Here is a 15,632-nt window from a genome sequence, read left to right on the forward strand (position 1 = left end):
TCCTGAAGGGCTTATGCCCGAAACGTCGATTCTCCTGTTCCCTGGATGCTGCCTGACCTGCTGCGCTTTTCCAGCAAAACATTTTCAAACTCTTGCCTTTCCAAATACTTGTACATCCTGTCCCTCAGGATTCCCTCCAACATCTTGCCCACCACCAAAGTCAGGCTCACGAGCCTATAGTTCCCTGGTTTGTCCTTACCACCCTTCCTCAACAGTGGCACCACATTTGCCAACCTCCAGTCTTCCAGCACCTCACCTGTGACTATCGGTGATACGAATATCTCAGCAAGAGGCCCAGCAATCACTTCTCTAGCTTCCCACAGAGTTCTCGGGTACACCTGATCAGGTCCTGGGGATTTATCCACCTTTATCCATTTCAAGACATCCAGCACTTCCTCCTCTGTAATATGGACATTTTGCAAGAGGTCACCATCTACTTCCCTACAGTCTATATCTTCCATATCCTTTTCCACAGTATATACTGATGCAAAATACTCATTTAGTATCTCCCCCCATTTTCTGCAGCTCCACACAAAGGCCGCCTTGCTGATCTTTGAGGGGCCCTGTCTCACCCTAGTTACCCTTTTGTCCTTAATGTATTTGTAAAAACCTTTTGGATTCTCCTTAATTCCATTTGCCAACTCTATCTCATGTCCCCTTTTTGCCCTCTTGATTTCCCTCTTAAGTATACTCCTACTGCCTTTGTAGAGATTACTTGCCTCAATTTCCTGTTTTTAAACTTCCTCCATAACTCCTGAAAAAGCAGATGACCATTTCAGTTTCAAAGCTTGTCTTATTCCTTTCTCTCTGCAGAGTATTCTGCACAGTGAGAGATCAAGTGGGCAAGGAGAGTCGAATGGCTTATAATAAAGTTTGAACTGGTTGGGCCTCAATCCATCGGAGTTGAGGATGAAAGGTGACCTTACTGAAACATAACACATTGTAACTGGACTAAATTAGGAGACACCAGGAAAATTGTTACCTTTGAGAGAGAGTCAAACTAGGGAACACACCTTAAAAAAATGTTGTCTCCCATTCAAGACCAGGGGGAAGAAAATTTGTTCCCACCCTCACAGGGTTGTTAATCTATTAAGTCTCTTTTCCAGCAAACAACCGGTTCTGGGTTGGACAGATCTTTGAAATTCAAAAAAGTCAGAACTGACTGACAGTAAAGCTGAATAAAAGGAGCAGGCTTTTTTTTTTAAAAAGAAAAAAGGACAAACAGACTATTCCTATGTTTTTATTCCCGGTGGGATTGTTGATGACAAGTTACAAAATTGTCTGTTTCCTACAGAATAGAATTTCCTATACTAACTACATTTTTATATAGGTGCATAATCCTTTGTCCGAAATGCTGAGAACCAGCTGGTTTTCTGAATTCAGAATGTTTCAAATTTCAGACTAAGTGACAGTTTGATGGTGAAATTTTAAAAATTCTTACTGGAGGAGCTAACTCACTGAGTGCATGTAAAATACTTAACTTTAAACAAAAATATTTAATCTTATTGCATTTACATAATTAGAATTTGAACACCAAATGGGGTGAGAGAGAGAAAAGAATGAGCAAACTCAGCTGTAATCGCATTATTTTCTTTCTGGACTATGAACCGGTTCTGAGGTTTCAAATTCAGTTGAGTTTGTGATCTTGATTGTAATCCAACCCCAGGAACGAGTCCTCTTGATTTGAAATTTTCCAGATGGAATTGACTAAGATCACTGACAAATCTTTTCCCAAATACTTTATTTGCTCCGTACTTAGACCAGTTTCTTTCTGTTCCCCATCCCCACCACGACAAACACAGGCATCCATAAATCCCAATACAGAAATTTCCAAAGATATGGAAGCTTAGATCAGATGTACAGCATGGAAACAGACCCTTCGGTCTAACCCGTCCATGCTAACCAGATATCCCAACCCAATCTAGTCCCATCTGCCAGCACCCAGCCCATATCCCTCCCAAACCCTTCCTATTCATATACCCATCCAAATGCCTCTTAAATATTGCAATTGTACCAGCCTCCACCACTTCCTCTGGCAGCTCATTCCATACACGTACCACCCTGTGTGATAACGTTGCCCCTTAGATCTTTTTTTATATCTTTCCCCTCTCACCCTAAACCTATGCCCTCTAGCTCTGGACTCCCTGACTCCAGGGAAAAGACTTTGTCTATTTGCCCTATCCATGCCCCACAATTTTGTAAACCTCTAAAAGGTCACCCCTCAGCCTCCGACACCCGAGGGAAAACAGCCCCAGCCTATTCAACCTCTCCCTATAGCTCAAATCCTCCAACCATGGCAACATCTTCGTAAATCTTTGTAAACGTCTTTCCGAGAGGAAGGAGACCAGAATTTCACACTAAAGGAAAGCATACCAAAGCCTTCACTATTCTGCTAAGATTTGCTTTCCCAAAATGCAACACCTCGCATTTATCTGAATTAAACTCCATCTGCCACTTTTCAGCCCATTGGCCCATCTGGTCCAGATCCTGTTGTAATCTGAGGTAACCCTCTTCGCTGTGCACTACACCTCCAATTTTGGTGTCATCTGCAAACTTACTAACTGTACCTCTTGTGCTCGTATCCAAATCATTTATGTAAATGACAAAAAGTATAGGACCCAGCACCGATCCTTGTGGCACACCACTGGTCACAGGTCTCCAGTCTGAAAAACAACCCTCCACCACCACCCTGTCTCCTATCTTTGATTCAGTTCTGTATCCAAATGGCGAGTTCTCCCTTTCTTCCAAGAGATCTAAACTTGCTCACCAGTCTCCCATGGAGAACCTTGTCAAACACCTTCCTGAAGTCCATATAGATCAAATCTACTGCTCTGCCCCCAATCCTCTTTGTTACTTCTTCAAAAAAACTCAATGAAGTTTGAGAGACATGATTTCCCACACACAAAGCCATGTTGACTATCGCTAATCAGTCCTTGCCTTTCCAAATACATGTACATCCTGTCCCTCAGGATTCCCTCCAACAACCTACCCACCACTGAGGTCAGGCTCACTAGCCTATAGTTCCCTGGTTTGTCCTTACCACCCTTTTTAAACAGTGGCACGTATGCCAACCTTCAGTCTTCTGGCACCTCACCTGTGACTATTGATGATTCAAATATCTCAGCAAGAGACCCAGCTATCACTTCTCTAGCTTCCCACGGAGTTCTCAGGTACACCTGATCAGGTCCTAGAGATTTATCCATCTTTAACCATTTCAAGACATCCAGCACTTCCTCCTCTGTAATATGGATATTTTGCAAGATGTCACCATCTATTTTCCTACAGTCTATACCTTCCATATCCTTTTCCACAGTAAATACTGATGCAAAATATTCATTTAGAAACCCCCTCACCCTTTTCTGCAGCTCCACACAAAGGCCGCCTAGCTGATCTTTGAGGGGCCCTATTCTCTTACTAGTTACCCTTTTGTCCTTAATATATTTGTAAAAGCTCCTTGGATTCTCCTTAATTCTATTTGCCAAAGCTATGCCCCCTTTTTGCCCTCTTGATTTCCCTCAAGTATCCTCCTACTTTCTTTATACTCTAAGGATTCACTCGATCTATCCTGTCTATACCTTACATATATTTCCTTTTTCTTAACCAAACCCTCAATTTCTTTAGTCATCCAGCATTCCCTATACCTACCAGGCTTTCCTTTCACCCTAACAGAAATATACTTTTTCTGGATTCTTGTTATCTCATTTCTGAAGGCTTCACATTTTCCAGCTGTCCCCTTACCTGCGAACATCTGCCTCCAATCAGCTTTCGAAAGTTCTTGCCTAATACCGTCAAAATTGGCCTTTCTCCAATTTAGAACTTCAACTTTTAGATCTGGTCTATCCTTTTCCATCACTATTTTAAAAGAAATAGAATTATGGTCGCTGGCCCCAAAGTGCTCCCCCACTGACACCTCAGTCACCTGCCCTGCCTTATTTCCCAAGGGTAGGTCATGTTTTGCACCTTCTCTAGTAGGTACATCCACTTACTGAATCAAAACATTTTCTTGTACACACTTAAGAAATTCCTCTCCATCTAAACCCTTAACATTATGGCAGCCCCGGTCCATGTTTGGAAAGTTAAAATCCCCTACTATAACCACTATTATTCTTACAGATAGCTGAGATCTCCTTACAAGTATGTTTCTCAATTTCCCTCTGACTATTAGGGGTCTATAATACAACCCCAATAAGGTGATCATCTCTTTCTTATTTCTCAGTTCCACCCAAATATCCTCCCTCAGCACAGCTGTAATGCTATCCCTTATCAAAAATACCACTCCCTTCCTCTCTTGCCTCCCTTTCTCTCCTTCCTGTAGCATTTGTATCCTGGAATATTAAGCTGCCAGTCCTGCCCATCCTTGAGCCATGTTTATGTAATTGCTATGATATCCCAGTCCCATGTTCCTAACTATGCTCAGAGTTCATCTGCCTTCCCCGTTAGGCCACTTGCATTGAAATAAATGCAGTTTAATTTATTAGTTCCTACCTTGTGTCTGCCTGCTCTGTTTGACTCACTTCTGTTCTCAACTGTACCCGTCTCAGATTGATCTATGGAAGTTCGATATGAAGATTTTTGTCGTCTTTGTTCAAAATGGTTGACTTTAAATGTGAGATTGTGATGCCTATTCCCCAAATCCATTTTTCTTCCTACCAAGTAGCAAATCACAATCTGTCCATATCCCTTTATAGACTTCTCACAACTTAAATTTACCACTTAATTTGGATCATATGAAAACCTGGATATGCTGCACTGTATTTTAATTTCCGTTATTGACATACATCACTAATTGTTAATTCATGCACACCCTTCTAGTTGCAACGTACCACACAAGAAAAAAAAACCTGTTTTTCCTACTTTTCTGTAACCAACTATGGAATCCATGTTTCTGTTTTCCCAATTCATGAGTTTTCTCAACCGACAAATGATCTAATAATAGCAAGCAAATTCATCAGCACAAAGCTACTTTTATACATTTGCTCAGAAAAGCAACAAAATTTAATTCCAAAAGTCACAGTTCTACTGTAGTGCACAGCTCATAACCCAGACACATGTGTGATCCTGAGATAAGTTATGGATCTAAAAAGGAAAGCAGTTATGATTCAATGATTAGCAATAAAGGCCAAAATTCCTCTTTCCACCAGATAACCCTATTGTAAATGTTTGGGTGGATGGAAAAATGAGATTGTGAAATCTCTTCAAACAAAAGGTAGTTTATGCGCACCTGCAAAAAATACTTCCGCACATTCCAAAGAACGAACAGACTAGCAAGAAAACAAAAATCCATAAGAGATTTTACATACTAAGATTACAACTATAGTAATGATTAGTTTCAAGAAAGGGCATTCAATGGTCCATGGTGTAGCACAGACAAATCTTCACTAATTCATTTATTTTTGTAGTAACATTCCTGAAACTTCACTTAAATTGCACGAAATCACGTGGACTGGAGTTTTCTGTTACAAATAATGTAAAAGCTGTTGTGTTTCAAAATCTCTCAGAAAAACTTAGAGCATTATATCATGAAAACCAAGGTATTGTACATTCCTGAATTTCTATACCAGTAAATGAAATGAACCCCCAGGTCTTCGAAACAGGTTGAGGAGTGGGCAGGGCTGCTTCATAGTCATGTCAGCAAGTCAGACAGATAATGTGGCAATTCACATGCTAAATGTGCATAATGACCCCATTACATCCACAACATTAAAACAAAGCAACTTAGAGGCTTTCTGTATTGAAGAGTTTCAGTAGCCATTAATGAGGTTACTGTTGATACATTTGAGGAAAATAGAAGTAGGTCGAGGGAAACTGCACTGATCCTAATGCAATAACGTCCACTCTTAAACGAACCCAACAAAATTGTACATGATACTCTAAATGTGGTCTCATTGATTTGTACTATTGTTAGCAAAAGATTCCTAATTTATATTCCATTTCTGAAAAACAAAACCTAAAATAATCCAGAATTGCCCTATCACTTGTCATATCCGCATGCTAACTTTTATGAGCGCCACCAGGACACAGATCTCTGTATCTTGGAGTTCTGTTATTTAAATGGAGAGACTGCATTCTGCTGGTCTTTCATCCTGTCAAAAGTAGACAAGTTCACATTTTCCTCATGTTACAATTTAAAGAAATTTTTGTTCACTCACTTGACAAATCTATATACCTTTGCAGACTTCCTATGTCCTTTTCACAACTTGTTTTCCTACCTATTCTTGGCGATTAATAAATTTAACTACCATACGCCTCAATCCTTCAATCAAATTATTAATATAGTTTATAAACAGTTGAGACCGTAGCACAGATCCCTGCGGCACAGCATTTTCAAGCTTGCCAACTCAAAAATGACCCATTAGCGTCTACACTCTACAAAAATAAGGATATAATGTAGAATCCTAATGCCATGGAAAACTTAATTACCAAGCTTATCATTTGAGATGGTATAAAATGTACTCACTTGGTCGGCTTCATCTTCAATTTTAATTAGGAGTTGTCTAGGTACTTTTAATGTGACATCTGTTCCATCAAGTGTGTACAGATCCACTCGCCCCTCCAATAACGAATCAATTACTTCCTTTTCTTCTTCTAATTCAGACAATATGTCTGTTACAATATTCCACATTTCACGGACCTGAATAACAAAGGTTTGTGTTTGAATAAATTAATAAAGTCTCACCAGCGCTCACATTAATAAATGTTTACTTGCACAACTTCTAAACTGAGCAACTACCATTTTGGTCCCTCTTATTTAACATCACAAAAGAGATTTAATCTTCATCACACCACTATTTGAGAGTCTGCTGTATGCAAGTTGGTCTGCCATATTTCCTATATTGCTTGTTAAACATGTTGGGATGTCCAGTTGTGAGAAATGCACCATTTTAACAAAATCCAGTTTCTTTGTTAAATGATGGAAGAGGTACTTCAGTTTAAAAAAAAACTTAATTCAAATAACCTCAGCCAGAACCACAACAGGAAAACTTTCTTTCTACGCAAGCCTTTGACCAGTCTGGGAAAAATATAATCAGTGAAAGCAGTATCAGACAAACAGGTATAGATTCCTTAGCTGATATTATATCAGGGAGTGCCTTCGAAGTTGTACGAAAATCGAAGACAAATTTGAAAAATTAATGAAAGCAAACACTTGCCTTATAAACCCAACAGAATACAAAATGGAAAGGTTAGTGACCCTGACTGAAGTCAAAAACTTAAATATGAAATATAAGCAAATTTTAAGACGTCTTTTTCACTTCCATACATTCCAAAGAAAAAACTGACTGGATAGACTGGCAAGAAAACAAAAGTCCATAAGAGATTTTACACACAACGATAGCACTGATTTTTTTTCCAAGAAAGAGTATACAATGGTCCATGGTGTAGCACAGATAGAACATAATTTAGCCATTTAGACTTAAAGACATTGGCAACAATTCTAAAATCGAAAAAGGTCATGGCAGCTTGTTGTAAGCAAGCTTGTAGATTTATTGGAAGTCATTCAAACATTAAGAAAAACTGTAACCATTACTTCTTAATATTAGTTACCCTTGCAGTACGGGGTGCCGCACACACTAATTTAAACCAAGAAACAAAAAACATAAAAGTAAAACAAAAGATGCAATGCTAAAGATTTTGTACAAACCTCCTCTTGTTTCTGATTACGTGCTTCTGCAAAGCCATAAGTAGCCCTAGCAAAAGAAGTCAAACTGTAAGAATTTTGTTAAATGAATTTTAGAATTTCTTAATTTTAAGTCATTTCAGGAAAAAATTTTCTTATTCATCATTTCTATCTGACATCAGCAAGTGAATTATTTGAGAGATTGCAGTAAAAAATTATTAGGGACCTGAGTAGTGACCTTTTGGCAGTGGTGGAACTGGTGGGTGGGGGTGGGGGGTGGTAGGTAAACGACAAGGGACCTGAGCAATGACCTTTTAGTGATGGTAAACAACCAGACTTAAAATGCCAGCTATTTTCTCCAATGTACACGTGAATAGATTCTAACTTGTTATGATTGTAACCTAAGTGTTGTAAACAGCCCCATTACAAACACTATTCTAAAATGCCACCATTCATTCCCCACAATTGTTTAGACTTTTTGCACTTCATTATTTCATAGAAGCTTTGCACACTATACACAAAACTTTGAGATGTCATATTTCAGTTTATGTTTGACTAAGCATTATGACAGATTAAAATCCTTTGACAGATCAAGCATCTGATATGTTATAACCCCAAATCTCTGCCACTCAACAGCAATTAACATGTAAAGACTTATTTGAATCACTTTTCCAACAGGAATGTCATATCTTGGAGTGAGAGGAGAAATCAATAATGAGAAATCTCAAACATATCCAAACAGAGACCATAAAATATCAATTGATTTTAAATATTCAACCTACCCAACAACATTTCTTACTCAATGCAAGATAATCCCTGAGACTATCAATTGAGAATTATATAGGATAACCATGCAATTTTGCATGAGGCTATAGCTTTGTCATTAAGTTTTGCCTTTAATTCTGGAAAAAATGATTTTTAAGCACTTACAACTGTTACAAATTGCAATGAGAAAAGACAAACAACAATGTAAAGTCACCTCGAGATGGAGGAGAAAACACAAACTAATTGCTCCCAGGACTGGAGCAGAATGCAAAAAGGGAGATACCCCACACAGCCTATACGTATTGAAATGTATTACACTCTGGAACAAAAGTACTGGAAACTGACAGCACAGATGTCATGGATGGACCTAGTAAACAACGTCTTGGATATACAAGTAAAACTAGAATTTTAAGGGATATTGAGAAGTTGGACATGGCTAAAAGTTGAGCTGCTGCATTCTCATCTCTCTTTCTAAGGAACTGACTTGTAGCCATGGAAAAAAACACCAGGGAAGAAACATTAGGAACAGATCATTTTAAGATTAACTACAACATTGACTATTGCTGGTTGCACCTAAAAAGCCATACAACCAACTCTCTTGTCAGAAACAACTGAAGGACTTTATGCCATATATTATTTTACCTTAATTTGTGTTTTTAGCTTTACATCTGGGTATATGTACACAGGCAAGAATGCAAGCCTACACTACTTGTCCTGCACAAAGGACAAAATGTTGGATGTTTCATCTTAGTTCATTCATCTTTTAGTTCATTTGTGTTGCAAGTAATAATTTCTGCTTTTAAACACAGGGAAACCTTGTGATTGGCTCCTAATTACTTCCAGTTAAGCTCCATAACCTGGTGCTAAAAAAATTCAAATCTTTCTGTGACCCAACAAGGAGTCAGGAAAGAGGAGAGCTCATTCACCCGGTTTGGATATCAAGCAATTCGGGGGGAGAGAAACAAAAACAAAGCAAGGTGACAGCCCAGACCTTTCAATCTTTGGACAACCCAAGACTGGAAGATAAAATAATGAGACATATAGCTAAGAGTCAATGGTAGTTGTCGCTTCCTTAGGATGGGGGATTTCAGGACAAGGCTGCTCATTAAACTGAAAGGAAAGAGATTTCAAAAAGACAAGGAAATTTCTTTTAGAGGGTGGTTCACATATTGCATTAACTTTGAGGAGTGGTTGATGTGGATTCAATTACAACATTTCAGAGACATTTGGATAGATACATGAATAGGAAAGGTTTGGAGGGATTGGGACTAGGAGCAGGCAGTTGGGAGTAGCTTAGTTTGAGATGATGATCGGTATGGCCTGATTGGACTGAAGGGTCTGCTTAAGTGCCGTATAACTCAATCTATAAGCATCAATCTTTCTGAACTTTGGATGCAGTTACGTGGTAATTGCGCGAAACATTGAAGCTTCTGACTGGGTAATTGCCAGAGTCTTTAGCTCTAGTTTGGAGTCAGATTCAGAAGGTTCCAACTTGCTTTAATAATTACCAAGCGATGTGTGCCATTCCCCAACCCGGCCACCAATAGTAACATCCCTTCCTCACCCAGTCATCTGCCAGCTTTCCTGGTCATTCATTTACTCTATTAGCAACAGGCAGAAAAACACGGACCTTTAAACTGAATATCCAACTGCAACGTGAGAAACTATCACAAAATAGGGGCATGGCTTCTGCAGAGATTTACTCTGGTAATGCCTACATGGCTCAGTGCCTGCATCTGTCGGGATGGATTCTACATGGAGGTCAGGCCGACAAAGCCTGAAATTAGGTAAGCAACGTTTTTGTCTGATCTATGGTTTGAGACTCAGATCAAGAGATTTAGGCTATTTTTGTTTCACAACCTTTTGCTGCACAGAATCTATAAAAATTACGACAGATGATCAGATGAACTACTGATGTACTTTTGAAATATGCAGACTGACTACCTCTGGATCAACGATTCTTGCAAGTTAGTTGTGTGATCTGGTATAGATCCATCAATGGAGTGAAAAATCAAAATAGCCCTAGTGGCTTACTTTTCCAGATGACTCTTCATTTCTGCATTCTGTTTCTTCAGAAATGAATTTTCTTTAACCATTAACCTGGAGACAAAAATCACAATGGTTAACAATGAGAGTTTATAACAAATGACTAGTTAAGTGCATGTCATAAGAAACAGAGTAAGCCATTTGGTCGCTTGAAATGACTCCATTTGAAAATGGCTGATTTAACAATGGACTTATCTTCTCTTTCCTGTCTGTCTCCTAATAACACCAAGTCAGTACTTCTCGAAGATAATCATGAAAGGATTACAAGCCAATGTTAAAACATAGTGATTTCTTTTAAATGCATATCAAAAAGCCAAAGATGACTGTCATAATTGTGTCATTGGACTTAGCAATAACCTTGCAGGAGCTTCTCATGAGCCAAAGTTTGCCAATAAACATCTGATGTTATAAAGTACCTATTCAGGACAGCTCAGGGAATTCTTGTTGGACTCTACCTGTAAACCTCTCCTGGTTCATCAGAGATCATACACTGTGGTAGTCTGGAATATAAAATTCTTATAGATAGTAAATTTAAATTATCTTTATTTACCAATGGCAATGTTACACTATAGCATAGACACAGATTGACAATCCTCTATCTGAAATCCGAAAAGCTCCAAAATCCAAAGGTCTTTTTGTTAAGTTTTTTTGCAAACAAACAGTTAACCTGAGTCGACATCCACTCAATGCATGTCACTCAGATGCGACAGGTGGGGGCGTGGTCCAGCACTGACAGGCTTCAATTTTGTTTCAGGACCAGTTTTTCTCACAATAAGTCTGTTGTTTTGAATGATTCTTTAAAAATTTCACCAAACTGCCACTTATTCTGAAATTTGAGAAATGCTGAATTCCGAAAACCAACTGGTCCTGAGCATTTCGGATTACCTACAAGCCAGTCTTGAGCTAAGGTTTTAAAACCATCAGCAGAGAGCAGCACCAACTTTTGCTCCAAAGAGCTCCCTCAGGCTACTCCTCTGCAAACAAGCTGTCTTTATACAGAAATTGGTATTAAAATGACAAAAACACCCTGTCCTTAAGCTGATAAACAGCAATAAAATGGCAAAAAAAGTTTACAAAGGAAGAGAAAGTCATTAACAGGTCGGAGTACATTTGACTAATCAAGCAAATGTTCCCACATGCACAAACTCTGAATTCTGATGAAGCCAGGCCAAATGGCCAATTGCTTTGGCTAGATAACCTTCCCTTTTAACAGTACATCATAACAAGAGACTAGTCCAAACTATGTGGAAAAGCTCAGCTAATATGCCCAGTATCACTGAAGCAGGAAAATCGACAAATTGAGGGCTCCGGCCTGAAACGTCAATTTTCCTGCTCCTCAGATACTGCCTGACCTGCTGTGCTTTTCCAGTAACACACACTCAACTCTGGTTAGCAGACAAAACAATACTTTTCACTGTAGCTTAGTACATATGACAATAATAAATCAAATCAATTTCAAAACCTGGAATGCCAGGCTACAAGAAAAAGCAGTAAAACAGCAACCAATAACTAGTGGTAGTGCTATATGAAAGTGAATTTTTTTTCCCTCTGAAAAGAAGTTACATTTCAGCAATATTCCTCAGAAGATCTTGAGATTTGAGAGCAAAAAAGTATCTGTAGCTCTTCATCTACGTAAAAAGGGAAGAAAAGTTTTTTAAAAATCAATCATTCTTGATCTAGTGATGAGAACAAGGAGAGACATAATATGCCCACAACATGACACGGATAAAGTGCTCCAAGGTATTTTACAGAAGCACAAATAAAGTGAATGCCACACTCAAAAACAAAAATTAGGTTCATCAAAAGCTTGGTGAAAGACACAAATGGTCAGGAGAAGTTGCAGAGGTAGAGAAAATGTCTAAGAAGCCAATATTCGAACATGGAAACTAAAAAAAAAAGGAGCTTGGAGATGTATAAAGCTAAAAAGCTAAAAGAAAATTATATGATTTAAAAGAAAATAAATAGGTGCTTTATATTTCTGGTTAAGATTCCAATGTTACATTTGTACTGACTCGCCAAGGGAAGCAAACAACTCTCATGTATCCTTAAGCTTCATAAGTACAAGTTTCTGTACTTATCTTCAATTCAAGCATAAATATAACTTACTCTTCTCTTCTCTTGTACTCTCCAACAACAAAAGCTTCTCTCTGAATTCCTTCCAAAAACTGGTTGGCTGCAATACAACTTTTCATTGCCGATAAATGGGAATCTTGTTTTCCTTTGAATGTCATGGTTTTCCAAGTGCTGTCGTCTTTTATTAATAGCATGGGGTGGGGTAAACAAATTAAAAACAACATTAATTCAATTAAATGAGAGGGGTTTCACTCTAAAATTGACACTTTACACATTCACAGGACACCCTGCAAATTGGATTTAAGTACCGTAAATAGAAATATAAAATAGGAAAAGGCCGTGGGTCCTATTGAGTCTGCTGTGCTGTTCATTCATTATGATTGTCACTGATCATCTAATTCAATAGTCTGCTTCTGTTTTGCCCCATATTTTTTGATCCCTTTAGCCCCAAGTGCTAATTCCAATTCCTTCTTGAAATTATATCTTGAAATGTTTTGGTCTTGGCTGTTTTTGGTGTAGTGAATTTCAGAAGCTAGTAATTATTATTAATCAATGCAAATACATCTGGCAGTTCATCTCAATATACATCGATTTTTGAATTTTCAACAATACATGAAAGTCTTAATGTATGACATTATGAACATTCAAGTGACCTGATGCTCATATTTCGTATTTCTGAAAATAAGTGGCTGATCATTTAGGAATAAGACAAGCAGAATTTTTTTCAGTTAGCGGGTTAGAAATCTTTAGAAGTCTATGCCAGTGTTGTTGATTCAATTATCATTTAACATATTTAACACCAGAGACAAATTCATGTTATCGAGCAAGGTATACAGGGAGTAGACAGGAAAGTTGAGGATGAATCAGCCACAATCGTATTGAATAATGGAGCAGACCGGAGGGGCCTCATGGTTAATGTTACCGTAAGCAATGATATTCATTATGGAAGCAAGCACAAGCAATCCAGAATTTTTCCCAGGAGCAAACTTGACCCCGAAGCTGTAATGACATTCAAAACAAAGTACTTGCCCATAATGTACACATGTGGAAACTAAAAGAAATACCCAAATTATATTCAGACCACAAGACATAAAAAAAGTCAGCCAGTCAGCTCAGCAAGTCTGCTCCAATGAGATCAGTTAATCAGAATCTTAGTCTCCTCTTTTCTGCCTTAATTCTCCTCGATTCCCTTACCTGATCAAAAATCCATTTCTCTCACCCTTGAATACAGTTAACGACTTAACCTCCACAGCTCTCTGCAGTAAAAAATATTCTGCAGATTCGGAACCTTCAAAAGAAACTCCTCCTGATCATGGTCTTAAATGTGCAACCCCTTGTTCCAACATCTGCTCTCTTGTCCTAGACTTTCCCACAAGGGGAAACTATTTTTCCATATCTAACCTGTCAAATCCTCTAAGAATCTTGCATTTTTCAATAAGGTCACCTCTCGTTCTTCTATACTCCAACGAGCACAGGTCCAAATTACTCAATGTCTCAGGAGGGTCACTTCCTACCTGGTATCAACCTGGTGAATCTCTTTGGAGCTCCTCCAATGCCAGCATATCTTTCCATAGGTAAGGTGCCCAAAACTGACATATTTCAGCTACTGCCTGACTGATGCCTCGACAGTTTGAGCAAAATCTCCCTAATTCTATACTCCATTACCTTTAAAATAAACTTCGATGTAGCATTTGCCTGATCATCTACTAAATGGGAAGATGTTAGGTTTCTTTTTAAAAACCAATGGACAAGCAGTCCCAAATGCCTCACCGTAGTTTCTCCATTTTAAAAAAATCCCTTATGCTTTCTGCTAAAATGCATAACCTCATTTTCCACATCACAATTTTGAAGATTACCCATCTGGAACCCAGTTAAGCAGTCCAAGATAGGATCTGTTCTGTGGTATCTACAAAAAAAAAAACTATGTGCCGTGCAATCAAGAAATGTAATAACGCACTAGCACCTATCCCCTGAATAAGAGAACAAAAATGTTGTTCTGAATCAACTCTACTAACTGCAGAAGCTACAGGACAAAAAATACAAAGACTAAAGTCCATTCTCTTGGCAAGGTAAATCAGTTCTGTACAATGCTCAAAATTGATTTCTGTTGCTTAAAAACAGTTTTGAAGATTCATCTACCTATTGGTGATTCAAGTCAACAGTAGGGAATTACATTAAAGAAAGGAGACCAAAAACGTAGAGACATAAGGAAGAAGTGGATCATTTCAGACTGTCCCTCAAAAGAAAATTGAGGAAAAAAGATCATAAGACAAAAGGTGGTCATCATTTGGCTCATCAAATATGCTTACCATTCAACAAAATTTCCAGTGCGAGCAGCAGCGAAGGTAAGACCGTTTGGTTTTAAAAGTGCTTACCGGTAGCGGGCAGCGGTGTTTTTTTTTCTCTTTCACTCTCTCTTCACAGAAAGAGCGGGAGCACCAGGGGGAAGTGACGACGACCAGAGGGGCAGCCGAGACCCGGAAGCAGTTAGTGTAAGCTTACCTGGGTAGGTTTTTTCCCCCTTTAAAAGCGCGAAGGGAGAGGAACACGGGTAGTGCCTCCCACCCGCCCTCCTCCTCTAACCTAATAATAACACCTGTTGTGGTAAGTAGGTAAGTGCTGAATTTTGCTCGTTGTATTCTTTAGACCCAGTTTTTTTTAAAATAAAAGTTAGCTTTAGAGGGATGGCAGTGAAGGCAGTGCAATGTTCCTCCTGCAACATGTATGAGGTGAGGGATGCCATCGACGTCCCTGCCGATTACACTTGCAGGAAGTGCACCCACCTCCAGCTCCTCCAAGACCGTGTTAGGGAACTGGAGCTGGAGTTGGATGAACTTCGGATCATTCGGGAGGCAGAGGGGGTCATAGATCAGAGTTACAGGGAAGTAGTAACTCCAAAGATGGCAGATAGATGGGTGACAGTGAGGGGGACTGGGAGGAAGCAGCCAGTGCAGGGACCCCCTGCGGACGTTCCCCTCAAGAACAAGTATACCGTTTTGGATACTTGTGGGGGGGATGACTTACCAGGGGTAAGTAACGGGGCTCAGGTCTCTGGCACGGAGCCTGTCCCCGTTACTCAGAAGGGAAGGGTGAAGAAGAGCAGAGCAGTACTAATTGGGGACTCGATAGTTCG

At 39.1% G+C, this 15,632-nt stretch overlaps 1 protein-coding gene across 3 annotated transcripts in view; it reads right to left on the reverse strand.

Moving 5' to 3' along the window:
- Positions 1-15,632, reverse strand: part of haus6 (HAUS augmin-like complex, subunit 6) — a 63,481-nt gene that overhangs the window by 29,348 nt on the left and 18,501 nt on the right. For all 3 annotated transcript variants that reach the window (XM_043717775.1, XM_043717764.1, XM_043717754.1), the window contains exons 5-8: positions 12,533-12,677; positions 10,415-10,480; positions 7,640-7,685; positions 6,458-6,631 (exon numbers count right to left, since the gene is read on the reverse strand). In XM_043717775.1, coding sequence (XP_043573710.1) covers positions 6,458-6,631; positions 7,640-7,685; positions 10,415-10,480; positions 12,533-12,677 — 431 coding nt within the window. The remainder of the gene's footprint in view (positions 1-6,457; positions 6,632-7,639; positions 7,686-10,414; positions 10,481-12,532; positions 12,678-15,632) is intronic.

This window comes from Chiloscyllium plagiosum, chromosome 2 (genome assembly GCF_004010195.1).
Source record: "Chiloscyllium plagiosum isolate BGI_BamShark_2017 chromosome 2, ASM401019v2, whole genome shotgun sequence".
Lineage (NCBI taxonomy): Eukaryota > Metazoa > Chordata > Chondrichthyes > Orectolobiformes > Hemiscylliidae > Chiloscyllium > Chiloscyllium plagiosum.